Source organism: Dipodomys spectabilis, unplaced genomic scaffold, assembly GCF_019054845.1.
Source record: "Dipodomys spectabilis isolate Male_0828 unplaced genomic scaffold, ASM1905484v1 ptg000132l, whole genome shotgun sequence".
NCBI lineage: Eukaryota > Metazoa > Chordata > Mammalia > Rodentia > Heteromyidae > Dipodomys > Dipodomys spectabilis.
This window is the reverse complement of record NW_024870809.1, coordinates 4,139,225-4,153,338: the sequence shown is the minus strand read 5'-3', so window position 1 is coordinate 4,153,338 and position 14,114 is coordinate 4,139,225. Positions and strand designations below refer to the sequence as shown.

At 38.0% G+C, this 14,114-nt stretch overlaps 1 protein-coding gene across 12 annotated transcripts in view; it reads right to left on the bottom strand.

Annotated features, from left to right (window-relative positions):
• Acsl4 (acyl-CoA synthetase long chain family member 4) overlaps window positions 1-14,114 on the bottom strand; it is a 104,396-nt gene that overhangs the window by 34,932 nt on the left and 55,350 nt on the right. For 5 of the 12 annotated variants that reach the window (XM_042690025.1, XM_042690023.1, XM_042690026.1 and 2 more), the window contains 3 exons: window positions 3,013-3,252; window positions 2,546-2,723; window positions 1,870-1,979 (listed from right to left, as the gene is read on the bottom strand). In XM_042690025.1, coding sequence (XP_042545959.1) covers window positions 1,870-1,979; window positions 2,546-2,723; window positions 3,013-3,240 — 516 coding nt within the window. In that variant the 5' untranslated portion in view covers window positions 3,241-3,252. Of the gene's footprint in view, window positions 1-1,869; window positions 1,980-2,545; window positions 2,724-3,012; window positions 3,543-14,114 lie in introns of all 12 variants that reach the window. The other 7 variants (XM_042690017.1, XM_042690016.1, XM_042690019.1 and 4 more) reach the window with 2 other exon arrangements.

The following is a 14,114-nucleotide window of genomic DNA, read 5'->3' as shown; positions in this document are numbered from 1 at the left end:
ATAACTCAATTAAAATTGAGTAATGTATCTAAATACACATTTCTCAAAGAAAACAAATGACTAACAAGCATAATAAAATGTCAACATTATTAATCATCAGGGCAATGCAAATCAAAATCATATTGAGAACATCTCACTCCAGGAGAATATCAAGAAGGCTAAAAATACAAGTGTGACAAATGAGTTCCTGTAAACTAAATGAGTATAGCAACTATAGATCTTCTGCAAAAACTTAAAAACAGAAGTATCACATAATTCAGAAATCCCACTGCTGGGTATATACATAAAATAAATTAAGTCAGTATGCAGAAGAGACCTGAACACTCTCATATTTGTTACAATGTTGTTCACAATAGCCAAGAACTGGAGTATCTATCAACTCAGTATTGAATAAAGGAAGTGTGGTACACAGTGATTTAAAAAGAATGAAATCTGTCAATTGTAATAATATAATTGGAACTAAAGATGATCATGGGAAAACAAGTCCGGAATAAGAAGATAATAAGACACAAGACCTCAAAGGAATCTAAAAATTGATCTTACAGAAGTTGACAGCGTGATACCCAATAGACAATATACTGGAAATGAACTTTACAACTTGGAAGTGGGGAAGAGTGAGAGAGGCAGGGGATAGGGGGAGAACAACAAGGAAGGGCGAAACAATGCTCGACGAGAAATGTACTCATTGCCTTACTCCTGTAACTATAACTCCTCTGTACAGCATCTTTACAATAAAATAAAATTTAAAAAACAAGAAGTTGACAGTGACCAGAGGCAAGGGAGAGAATAGGGGAGGAAGAATGGGCGAGGTTGATCAGAAGGAACTAAGTTACAGTTAGATAGGAGGAGCAAGAAATTCAAATGTCCTACTAGAAGACTGACTATAGATAATAATAACGGACTGTATATTTCAAAAACCTAGAAGAAATGGGCACCAGTGGCTCATACTTGTAATCTAGCTACTCAGATGACTGAGATATAATAATCACAGTTTGAAGCCAGCCCAGGCAGACAAATTCAAGAGACTGCTATCTCCAATTAACTAGAAAAGGCTGGAAATAGAAGTGTGGTTCAAATGGTAGAGCACCAGCTGTGAGTGAAAAGCCAAAGCAGAGTGAGAGGCTTTGAGGTCCATTTCCAATACAAGCACAAAAATGAAGAAGAAAAAACATATTGATAGCTTTAAATTTCTTTAGGGGTTAATGATAAAGAAACATAGGTCCCATGGTTTCCCTTATTTGCAATAACTAATATATGTCTGAGTCAAGCAGAAAAGGTCAGATAAGTTGATCTTAGGGAAATGAACCCTAAGATATATATTCAAATGTTTTTTTTCTTTCAGGTGATTGTTTCTAACACATTTATAAGATTATTTCTTTGTTGCTTTGTATGTCCCTCCCCCATGGTATAACCCCTGTTTTCACTGTATTTGATGTCAGTATATTTGTGGAGGGGAAGGGAAAAAAACAAATCGTTTAAATAGGGATACAGGTGGACCAATTGCAACAATGAGACATACAAGTCGTTATCTCCAAAATGAACTTCACAACTTTGGTGGGGGGGAGGACTATGTGAGGGGGGGTTAGATGGGAAGGGATGGGAAAGGGAGGAGGCTACAATGCTTGATAAGAAATGTACGCATTATCTAGCCCATGTAATTGTAACCCCTCTGTACAATATTTTCACAATAAAAAATATGAAAAAAACAAGTGATAAATGAAGAGAATAGGTGTATTTATCATGATTTAAATATTGTGCAATGTGTGTGTATGTATGTATGTAGAAATATGACATGGTTCCCCACTCATATGCATAGTTAGGTTTTATATATTAATCAAAAATAAGTTTAAAATAAAACTTCATACTTACCTTAAGTTTACTTTCCAAAAGTTCAACACTAGTAATCAGATAAGAAGCTTCAGATTCATTTAGCCCATGGACCACTGCTTCTTTGCCAAGTGTGGCATATAAAGTCACAACTATGTAGTAGAAAATAAACAAGTAAATTATAAATGCTTACTAGAAAACATATGTATTGATTTTTTGGGGGGGAGGGGTCCAGTCGTGGGGCCTGAACTCTGGGCCTGGGCACTGTCCCTCAGCTCTTTAGCTCAAGGCTAGAGCTCTACCACTTGAGCCACAACACCACTTCCGGCTTTTTTCTTTTTGCTCCTGTGGTGCTGAGGAATCAAACCCAGGGCCTCAGGCAGTGGCTCTACCACTGAGCCACCTTCCCAGCCCAAAGTTACTATCTCTAATAGGAGTTACTGGATGTCTATTAGTCACACTGTTGCATTCTATTTTAGAGATGGAATTCATGCAGAATATTGTCTAAATTACACCTAGATTTCTGCAAAGTTTTTTGTTTGTTTTCATTTCTTTTATTTTTACGGTGCTGAAGATCGAAGTTACAACCTGACACATGCTAGGGGAGTATTTTACTGCTGAGTTATATACAGCCTGGAACATCTGCTTTGAAAATGGAAGCATCTTAAACCAAAATTCCATGTGTAATCAAAGTCGTTTGAAACCACAAGGCACTTACGTGGAAAGTTGAACTTGAAACAGGTCTGAGCTGCGATCATCCATTCAGCCCTGGTCTCACAGAAAATGGCAATGGTGTTCTTTGGTTTCAGTCCCAATGCAGTGAGTCCACTACCGAAGTTACTCACTCTGCGATTTACTTCGAGATAATTTATCCATTTATAGTTCCCAAGGATTAACTGTAAAAGTGAGACATTCCCTAATATTAGTATATTTATCCAAATAGGTAATTAATACACAAGTCTAAAAAGGCCCCTGGAGTACCTAAATGCTATGAACACCGTCTGAGAATTCATTACATAGCACTATAATAGAATGCCAGCATTCCTAAATTGTACTGAATGTTTTTTTGAGGTGCAGGGGATCAAGCACTCAATCTGCTGCACATACAACTGCTAAATGCAGTTCATTTATAACAAAGTGATATGTACTTTCAGCCTTTAAAAAAATAATGCACAATATTTTTACCTTCTTAAAAACCTTTCCATTTGGCTGCATTTCGTTTTCTTCACTCAGGATTTCCCTGGTGCCAAGGCTGTCCTTCTTCCCAAACTTGGATACAGCATGGTCAAATAATTTATCCAGGGTGTCTGCTCCAGGGATGTCTATGACAGCTAGTGAGTCGAAGTGTGTAACAGAGCGATATGGACTTCCAGGTTTGTCTGAAGTGGGCTTAGCTTTTATTCTCTTTGCCATAGCGTTTTTCTTCTTGGCATTGGTAAGAAAATACCATGGAATAAATATAAGGGCACTGTATATTGTTATTAACAAGTGGACAGGAAGCAAAATAATGGTGAGCACATTTAGTTTAAGTTTCATGGTGGGTGGTGTCTACAATGGCGCTTATTTTTTGTTACTCTTTGGCTTCTGAGAGCCTTATTTTGCTGAAGAAGGCAATAATGGAAGCAGCAATGAGAGGAGCAGTAGAGCCAAGGCAGTTGAATTTTAGTGATAAAGTGAAAGTTAGTAATCTTTGGAAGCTGACAATAAAATAACACCTGTAGATGAACACAATGAACCAGGCAGAGAGAGCAGGAAAAAAAAAAAAAAAAAAAACAAGAGTATTAACAAGTTGATAGCACAATTCATTTAAATACTCAGGTCTTTATTAGTTTATATAATTGATATAGAAAGCTGAAATAACTGGTATGAAACACTCAAACATTATCATTTGAAGCCCTCGTAATGATTTTTAGTGTACTAACTCTGAATTTGATTTTATTTCTGGGTTTTGAAGTTTATTTGTAGCCTGTTCATCATTCTGTAAGTCAAGCAGCTAGTACTCTCGTTAATGCCTAGATGAATGAATAAATAGGATATCTAAGCAGAGCCAAACTCTGGGAATGTAAAATATGACAATAATGAAGTTTCACTCAAATTCGTATATGTAAACAAGATAGCTTCAAATTGGATTGGGTTTTGTATCCAAACTATTGAAGGGAAGGGGAACACTATCAGATTAGGTTTAATTCTCAAAGAGCAATGAGAAACCTTATTCTGTGTTATTTAAGGTTGTTAGTTAATGTTGACTACTACATTGTAGTCTCTAAGTAGCAGTGATCTGATTGCACAGAAATTTTGCAAGGGACAATGAGATGTACAAGACGCTATGTCGAAAAACAAACTTTACAATTTAGGCGAGGGTAGAGGGTGGGGGGGAGTAGCTGAGGAGGTGGGAGGGAAGGGATGGTGAGGGCAAAACAAAGGAGGAGGCAACAATGCTGGATAAGAAATGTGCTTATTACCTTGTTCATGTAACTGTAACTCCTCTGTACAGTATTTTCACAATAAAAAACTTAATTAAAAAAAAGAAATTTTGCAAGGGTCAATGTTGGGCTCAAAATTGTACCAGTTGCATGGAAAGAGTGGCCAACAGCTTAAATTCTATGAAGTCCTGGTCTCTCCCTGCTGCAAGTAGCATATCAAAAGCAATTAGCACCTAAGATTGGCTCAGTTGCTATTCAAACTTGGGCAGGATGGGAGGTGCCCGATAAAACATCTACTCTAATAAAAATTCGCACAGACTGAGTGCGTATCAAGTGGATTTGCTCTCATTGAAGCAGGGGTTAGGTATGTCCCATCCAGAAGCTTCCCTGGAAATCCATGCCTAGGTGAGCCCTGAATGAGTCACTTCCAATGAAAAGCCTAACTGAAGGCTGTGGTGTGCAGCACAAGCAATGGATGCAAAATGACCAAGAGTAACTAGAAAGAGTTTTGTGGAGATTAGATTGAAGCTGGACCTTATGTCAAGCATCCGGACTAAAGGAAAAATGGAGAATGGTCCAGGCTGGGAAATCACAAGAAGATACAGAGGACAGAATGAATGGGCTTTGGGTGTATGTTGGCTAGAGTCTATGGGAGTGCAGAAACTGACAAGTCATGCTAAGTAATTTTTATTTGATTAGGCGGAAAAATGGGGGCCACTTAAGGTCAGAAAAACAGTGCCACTGGAAAGGAGTTGCAGAAATAGTCTCAGAATTCTTTCTCTCTGGGAATCTGCCTTCCATAGAGAAAGATTTTTGTGTGTGCGAATGGCAGCATATTCCAGCTATAAAATTAATGTATCAGTTCACCTTGACAAGATTAAACTGAACTCCATCCTTTTTTTGACTCTCAGAAACAATTAACTGAACCAAGCTTGCTGTTTATTTTCACCCTAATTACTACAAAAGGGTAACATACTCCTGCCTCAGTCTCCATTCAATGTCTTTCAGCTGGGTGTGGAAAAACAAGCAAATAACCAGACAGCCACTGAGCTTTAGTGCCATCCTGCCATTCACTGCCTCTGAAATCATCTGTATGAGCCCAGATCAGACTGTATTATTAGCTCTACCCTCTTATTAGAGAAACTGATCCTTTTCAGAATGCAATAAGAATCATTAACCTAATTCCCTGCAGTAACAATCAAAATGATGAACTCAATTCCAGGGGATTCATGAGTTTCTAGAAACATATTTATGAACGCTAATGGGTGACACCAACAATGAACTAAGAATTTCTGCCCCACATGAATTTCTTGGGCCCTTTATTATATACTGGGCCTCCCTTCTTTTTGTTTACTTTTAAATATCTTTAAATATGTTTTTCAATTAACACACGTTTAGAGTATGAAGGAATATTTCACCCCAATATTTCCAAACATACACACAGTGTACTTTAAACAAATTCATCCCCTCCACAAGATTCTCATTCCTTTCACTACACTTAAAAACTGCTTTCTCAGTCTCTCTCATAAGCCTGGTCATTATTTCTTCAAGATAAGGTATGAAAAGTGTCTTGGTGTCCAGGCTTCAATAACACAAGATCTTCCTCTAACAGTCTTGTTTCCCATCAGCATTTTTATGATAATCTAGGTCCACAATAATCTTTCCTTTCCCTAATTTCCTACATTAATATCTACCATCTATTGGGATACTTTATTATATAACTGTCATAGGATACTTTATTATATAACTATCATTTCTAAGTGTCTAGGCACTTAACTGTAGCGCACAGACAAGTATGCTCAGGGTTGAGAACTTTTTCTTATGACAAAGATTTTGTAATGGCATTTAATAAGCCCTAACAGACAGTAACAGATAAGCTACATACATAATTAAAAAATAATTTCATTACATTTTTTACTTAAACATATAAATACTCAGGAATAATATTAGAATATAAAAAGCATGTATTCTAATTTATAAAATGGCCCTATGGAGTCACACCATCAAAGTAGAAATTGTCAAGCTTGGGAGTAAGAAATACATACAGATAGAAAACAGCCCCTTAAAGGCTATATATAATTTAATTGAATTTAAACTGCATTGTATTTTTAGTCATTCATGTTGTATATATTTAATCTTTTATGTGTATTTGCTTTAAGTCTTTGAGTAAGAAAAATAAATACCTTGTACATAATCATCATTGTTTAGTATAAATATAAACACAAACACACAGAAATGCCAGGCAATGCTTGAAAAGCCTTCAGATGATGAGAGACTAGGGGGATCATTTAGTTCCAAAGTTTTCAAATCCTTTTGGCAGTGATGAGGGAGTCATGGGTCACCCAGCTAAATAAAATCGTATATGGATGTGACAATACAAATATAGATAAAAATAAAAAGCAAAGTTCTTCTGGTAGAGGGAAGGTTGATACAGCTCCTGAAGGGACTCCTTAGAGCCTCCAGTTCAAATAAATATTTGAAATGCTATACTGTCTGATCCTTTATCATATAGAGAAGCAAAGAGTTACAGATCATACATTGAGCATCAATAGCTCTTTTAGGCAAACCAGTTTCATCTCTGCCCTGTTTTCCCTATCATCTTGAAATCTTTTTTGCCCAAAGTTGTTTGGGGTTACACTGTTTACTGATGAATACATTTCAGAAAAAGATTTCATTACGTTAGCAATTAACTTCAAAATTTGTGGGAAAAAGTTTACATGTGGTGTGAGGCAGTACATGCCTGTAATCATAGTAAGCCAGAGGCTGATGCTGTAGAATCATAAGGTCAAGGCTATATAATGAAACCTTTATTTAAAAAATGTTGTGGGGGTTTGGGGGGGGGGGGGAGCTGGGAAGGTGGCTCAGTGGTAGAGTGCTTGGCTTGCATGAATGAGGCCCTGGGTTCGATTACTTAGCACCACGTAAGCAGAAAAGGCTGGAAATGGCCTGTGGCTCAAGTGCTAGAGCTAGCCTTGAGCCGAAGAGCTCAGGGACAGCACCCAAGCCCAGAGTTCAGGCCCCATTACCGACAAAAAAAAAAGTTGGGGGCTGGGAATGTGGCTTAGTGGTAGAGTGCTTGCCTAGCATGCACAAAGCCCTGGATTTGATTCCTCAGTACCACAGAAACAGAAAAAAAAGCAGGAAATGGCGCTGTGGCTCCACTGGTAGAGAGCTAGCCCTTGAGCAAAGAAGCTCAGGGACATTGCCAGGCCCTGAGTTCAAGCCCCAGGACTGCCAAAAAAAAAGTTAAAAAGCAAACAAAAAAGAGTTTGCAGATGATTACACTGCTGAGCACTAAATACAAACATGAGTACAATACATCCTCAGTCCTATTTTACATGCATAGATGTATTCATATGCAGGGTAGAACCAGAAAGACTAGGCCATAAATAATGCAGCATATAAGGAATATCCTATAAAACGCTAAAGGTATTCAAAAGAACAGAAAATTGTTGCAGTTTGGTGTGGGGAGGGAAGAGATAGTGTAGTAAATTAAATCGTCAAGAATGGTTACACAAAAATAAAATATCACAGTATTTGTGATGGTTTAAAGGACAGGTGTGTTTTCCAAAGGAAAGGACAAAGACTAGAAAATGAGGACAGTTCCACCAGGGTAAAGAGATGTATAAGAAAATGGGTGGAGCAGAAATGTGCAGGATATGTCTGAGAAAAAGCAAGTCTTGTACAATGCTTAATGCTTTCTGCAGTGACTGTGGTTCCACTTTTATAATTCTAAGAGGAAATGGAATGATTACCCAGGCAATTTTACTAAAATGATGCTAGACCATAAAAAGACACATGCGTGTGATAATTTGGCACCTGGAGAATAAAGACTGCTATTGTGTCATTGGTTAGTATAAATATAAATATAAACACACACAAATACTAGGCAATGTTTGAAGAGCCTTCAGATGATGAGAGACCAGAGGGATCATTCAGTCCCAAAGTTTTTTAAGTCCTTTTTAGCAATGATGAGGAAGTCAGGGGACAATGTGTTGTCTACAGAGGACAACATCTATCTCCAATGCCTGGTTGTAAAGTGAGCTACACTAAATTAGGGGATCTCACTTCTAACTTTAGTGTCTGCTGTTAAGTGGGACATTGAGCAAATGATGTGACTTGTCCCTTTCGGAGCTCTACATCAGTCATTTTATAAAACATGAATACTGTTTTTACTATCTAATTCATAGTATTATAGGGGGAATCATTAGTCTTCCTCCATTTAAATTCCACAGGTCATTGTAATCATCCCTGGCATACACTTGCAACTCTCTTGCCACTATCTTACTTTCTTTGCTTACTTAGATAAATTACATTTTGGATCGAATCTCATTCTCCACCGAATTTACGCCTGTTCCCATGCAAGTATATCTGGAAAGCTGCATGGAAATGCTGAGTGTCTTGTTTCCATATTGCCCAGAAAGCTCTCTGAATTAGTCTATTTAGCCTTCTCTTCTGAGTTTCCTACCATATTCTCTCTTATCAGACCACCAACGCTTCTCTTGCATCCTTATTCTCAAATGATGACTTGGCTTACTCTTTTTGTAGAGAAAACAGGCACAATCCAAAGAGAATCTCCACAGAAGTCCACTATATCTACCTACTTACTTGTACTTTGTGGCCATGTGCTTAACTAAGAAGTCCTCTGACAGAATGGACTGACCGTGTTCCAAGCTAAGCCTTCTGCCTACTATACCTTTGTTTATACATGGGCACTGAGGCACTGTGGCTCAAGTGGTAGAGTGCTAGCCTTGAGCAAAAAGCAGCTCTGGGACAGTGTGTAGGCCCTGAGTTTAAGCCCCAGGACTGGCAAAAAAAATCTAAAAGTAAACACACTGGATGATAAAAGACAAAAAATACACTTGGTCATAATAAATTATACTGGTCTCTATATATTCAGAGTGAGACCAAAGGAAGATATTCTTAGGAGAGGATCACAAAGACTCAAAAGCTATATACATATGATCATATAAAATGGTATGTATCTAAATTAACTCCCCCAAATGCAAAGAACAGAGGTTTTGTTCCCCTTGGTGCTGTTTTTGTTTTCTCTACCTTTTGTCTTGTTTGTAAGTGTATCTGGAGAGTTATAAAGGAGAGCACAGAAATGTTGGGACAAAGGGTGAATAAATGCTGCAGTGATAATCATTAGGCACTATGTTTAAAATGAACTATACATCTCAGAGAGTGGGATGGGAGGGAAAAACTGGGAGAAACGAGGGAAGAGGTAAACACTATTCAAAAAGAAATGAACTCGTTTTCTCTGCTCTTTTCTAGCTCTTTCTCAGCTCTTTCCTTCTCTTCTCTTTCCTAGCTTGCTCTTTCCCACCTCTTTCCCAGATGCTTTCTTTTCTATCTTTTTTCTCTCTTTTCTAGCTCTTTTCTCTCTGTTTCCCAGCACTCTCTCTTTCCCAGCTCTCTCTCTTTCCCAGCTCTTTCCCTTTCCCAGATCTCCCAGATCTCTTTCCCAGGCCTTTCCCCACCACATGGAGGACCAAGATGGCCTGGTGCCAGCCGGAACGATGAATAAACCTGAATACCATGTGCGTGGTGCTGTTCTTACTCGGCTACCTCTTTTTAAAAACCTAACATAGATGACAACAAATACCACCCAATGGACCACTTCACCCAGTGAAATGGAAGGCCAAGTGCCTCAATGCTGAAGAGTCTCCTCTACAAGAAAGACAAGCCAATAGAAAGAGCCAGAGTGGAGCATACATGAGCCATCAAGCAATCAGCACCAAGTCCAAACAAGGAGATATGGGAGGAGCCTTGTGCTATAAAAAAACGCCCTCCAAGATGACTCCAATGGACTCCTCTTTGAAGCCCCTCAATAAATGGAGAATCTTGCTATTTTCCTTTGCTGCTCATTTTCAAATAAACCTGATCTGTCTGCTCTAAAAAAAAAAAAAAAAAAAAAAGAACTCATTACCTGACCTCTCATTACTGTAACCTCTCTATATATCACCATTACAACAACAATTAAAAAAGAATTAAATAGCCGGGCACTGGTGGCTCACGCCTGTAATCCTAGCTACTCCGGAGGCTGAGATCTGAGGATCATGGTTCAAAGCCAGCCAGCTCCGGCAGGAAAGTCCATGAGAATCTTATCTCCAATAAACCACTCAAAAAACCGGAAGTGGTGCTGTGGCTCAAGCAGTAGAACACTCGCCTTGAGCTGAAGAGTGCAGGGACAGTGCCCAAGCCCAGGGTTCAAGCCCCACAATTGACCAAAAAAAAAAAAAGAATTAAATAAAATCTACACATACTATTTTTTTAAAAAAACCTTCCTACATCTCAAAATGGGTTAAAGACCTTAGCATCAAACCTGAATCTCTGAAACTATTGCAGGACAGAGTACGAGAGACACTTGAATTTATAGGCACAGGTAGGAATTTCCTCAACAGAATCCCGGGGTCACAACAAATTGGAGAGAGACTCGACAAATGGGACTGCCTTAAAATAAAAAGGTTCTGCACAGCTAAAGTCATAGCAACCAAGCTAGAAAGGCAACCAATTAACTGGGAAAAATATTTACCAGCAATATTATCAGACAAGGGGCTAATATCCAGTATATACAGGGAACTCAAAAAACTAATCCCTCCCAAACCTAACAAACCAATTACTAAATGGGCAAGGGAACTAAAGAGAGACTTCTCAGAAGAAGAGATAAAAATGGCAAAAAAAAAAAAAAAAAAAAACCACCCATGAGGAAATGTTCACCATCTCTGGTTGTAAATGAAATGCAAATAAAGACAACCCTGAGATACCACCTTACCCCAGTCAGACTGTCCCACATCCTAAAGTCAGCCAACAACAAATGCTGGAGGGGATGCGGAGAAAGAGGAACCCTATTACACTGGAAAGCAGTCTGTAGGGTCCTCAGAAAGCTAAATATTGACCTCCTTTATGACCCAGCCATACCTCTTCTAGGCATCTATCCTGAACAACAGGACCAGTATACAAGGACTCATGTACTGTTCACAATAGCCAGGATATGGAAACAACCCAGATGTCCCACCATAGATGAATGGAACCAAAAATTGTGGTATCTATGCACAATGGAATATTATGCAGCCATTAGAAAGGACAAAATAATGGCACTTGCAGGGAAATGGATGGAGCTAGAAGAACTCATGTTGAGCAAGGTAAGCCAAGAACAAAGAGACAAATGGCACATGGTCTCCCTGATAAGTGGATGTTAAATCCAAAACGTAAGGTGATATGACAAAATTAACAAGGCTTAAGAAACAAAGGACTTCCACTCATCTGGTTGAATCATTACTAAATGACCCCATGCTGCTGATCACATATATGGTATATATGTGCACACTGGTGGGAAACCATGAGGAGGACACAGAACTAGAGGGAATCAAGGGAAAACCTACAACAGTGGGACCCATCAGCTGCACTGGACATTGATCAAAACGAACTAAGCAACTCAATGGCAACAATGGGAGGGAGGGAATGAGTGGGAAAGAGGGAACAGCTGACACTATGGGAAAAAAAAAAGAAAACGTACCTATCACCCAATGTGGAAGAAATAACTGTATTGTCAAAGCTCATAGAACTCATAAATGTTATAGACCACGATAGACAATTTACCCCATGAAAGTTAGAATATGTTTGTGACTTTAAGCATCACTATCCCACAATACTATGAAATTTGGGAAATTATGTAATCACTTAATCACAATAAAGAATTTGAAACAAAAACAAAAAAAACTTCCTATTAAGCATTTGCTAAGTCTCACATATATTATTCTGCTTAACCTTCCCAGAAACCCCATTAAGGTATTGCCCGCATTTTACAGATACAAGGGACTGAAGAGATAAAGTAACTTGGCAAAGTTAGCACAGCTAGTAGGGATTTGGACCCAGGCCTAATTTTCAAGCCTATTCTTTTTCTATTGTCTGTTATCCTGGAATAATCTAAATAGGTAAAAGTGGCAAACTATGTATGAAGAAATCCTGGCAAGAATTTTGAGACTCATACGTCTTCATCCTAAGGACAGATCTCTGTCACATGTCTAAAAGACCTTGGATGTTTTAGTAAAGAATCATATACAATTGTACTAGATTGTACTGTATTTTCCTTGGAGGGCTGGGAAGGTGTATTTTCCTTGGAAATCAAATTTAATGATAAGTGTTTCATTCCAGTTACTTCAAACACCCTGAGATAGGTTAAACACAAAAAGCATTAGTGATACATGAAGCTCTAGTGCCAAAAATAAAAACACACTATATACTGATTAAAGTCTGAATTTAAAGAAGAAAGCATCTCCACCAGAAGCATGTGACACACCACCAATTTAAGAAAGAGAAGGAAAAAACTAATGAAAATTCAAGTAGATTAATAGCAAGGTTTTTTATTCAAGTTTGAACAAATAAACTGAACCAAGCAAGGACTGCATGTGCCAAGTTAAAACACATAGTAGTGAGTAATTTTATCTAGCTTTTATTTTCATTAAGATCTTATGAAAATATTAAATGTCTTTGAAAAATCTTTTATTCTGTGCATTAGTGTTATTTTTTGAAATATTTTCATATCATACATCATTAAGTATAACTTATGTGTCAAATAATCTGCCTTATGAAAAGGATTAGTTGTAACTATCAAATATCAAATCAGAAATTGATTATAAAGTTGCAAAGGAGGGCTGGGAAGATAGCTCAGTGGTAGAGCGCTTGCCTTGCATGCCTGAGGCCATGGGTTCGATTCCTCAGCACCACATAAGCAGAAAAAGCCGGAAGTGGCGCTGTGGCTCAAGTGGTAGAGCGCTAGCCTTGAGCTGAAGGGCTGAAGGACAGCGCCCAGGCCCAGAGTTCAGGCCCCATGACCGGACCCAAAAAAAAAAAAAAGTTGCAAAGGATTAAACAGCTATAAGTACCTGTTATGGTTTAATAGATTATATTTCTAAATAGATGTTGCATCACTGAGACTCTTACACAGGGTGGAGTGCTTTTATCAAAACTATTTTCTTTCACACACTACTAAAAGCTTCTAAAATGACACAAAGCACACAAGAGCAATCTCAAACACTGTTCTCTTATAGGAAAAAAGTATAATAGTTACACTTAGCAAATGAAATCAAACTACAGAGACACATTACAACATAATTAATTTCATACTTTAGTACTAAAACTTACCAAATGTTAACATTTTAATAAATTAGAGGCATTAAGAATAGCTAGCAAGATCTCTTGCTGTCAGATCATTCTACCATGAAACACATATCAAACACTCACTGTCTTACCTGACTGTAATTGTACTGTAAATAAAATACGAAAACCAACCCTAGGATAAATATATTCTAGATGTCCTACACCAGCATGTTCTACTTTTTCATAGTTACTTTCACTCAAATAATCTCACTACTCTGACTGTTCCTTGCATGTATCTCTCACAAAGTTAATCAACACTGTTTAGTTTATCACCTGGAGAGCTATTAACTGTTGAAGTCGCCATCCTGCCAGTCTCTTCCCAGCTTTTCCAAGTAAAGAAAACACCCCAGCAGCCATGATAAAGGTGCTATTTCATGCTCTAGTGTAAGTTCCTTCCCTCTTGCAATGCCTTAAGAACATCCCCAGCATGCATCAGGTGTTTTTTCTAGGTCATAGCTTGGTACAATTGGGATCCTATCTCTTTATGTTGAAATTCTGAGGTGTAAGAGAAAATGCTCCTGCCTACACACTTTACATACACAGTGTATGATTATATATCTAGTTCTCATTTTAAGTGTGTCTAGTAGAGAAACTGGATGTTAAAACATAGATATCTCACACTGGGAATTGATTGCATACAATTTAATCCAAATGAATTCTTAAGTCACAGTACCACTTTTGCCTTTTTGGCGGTTAACT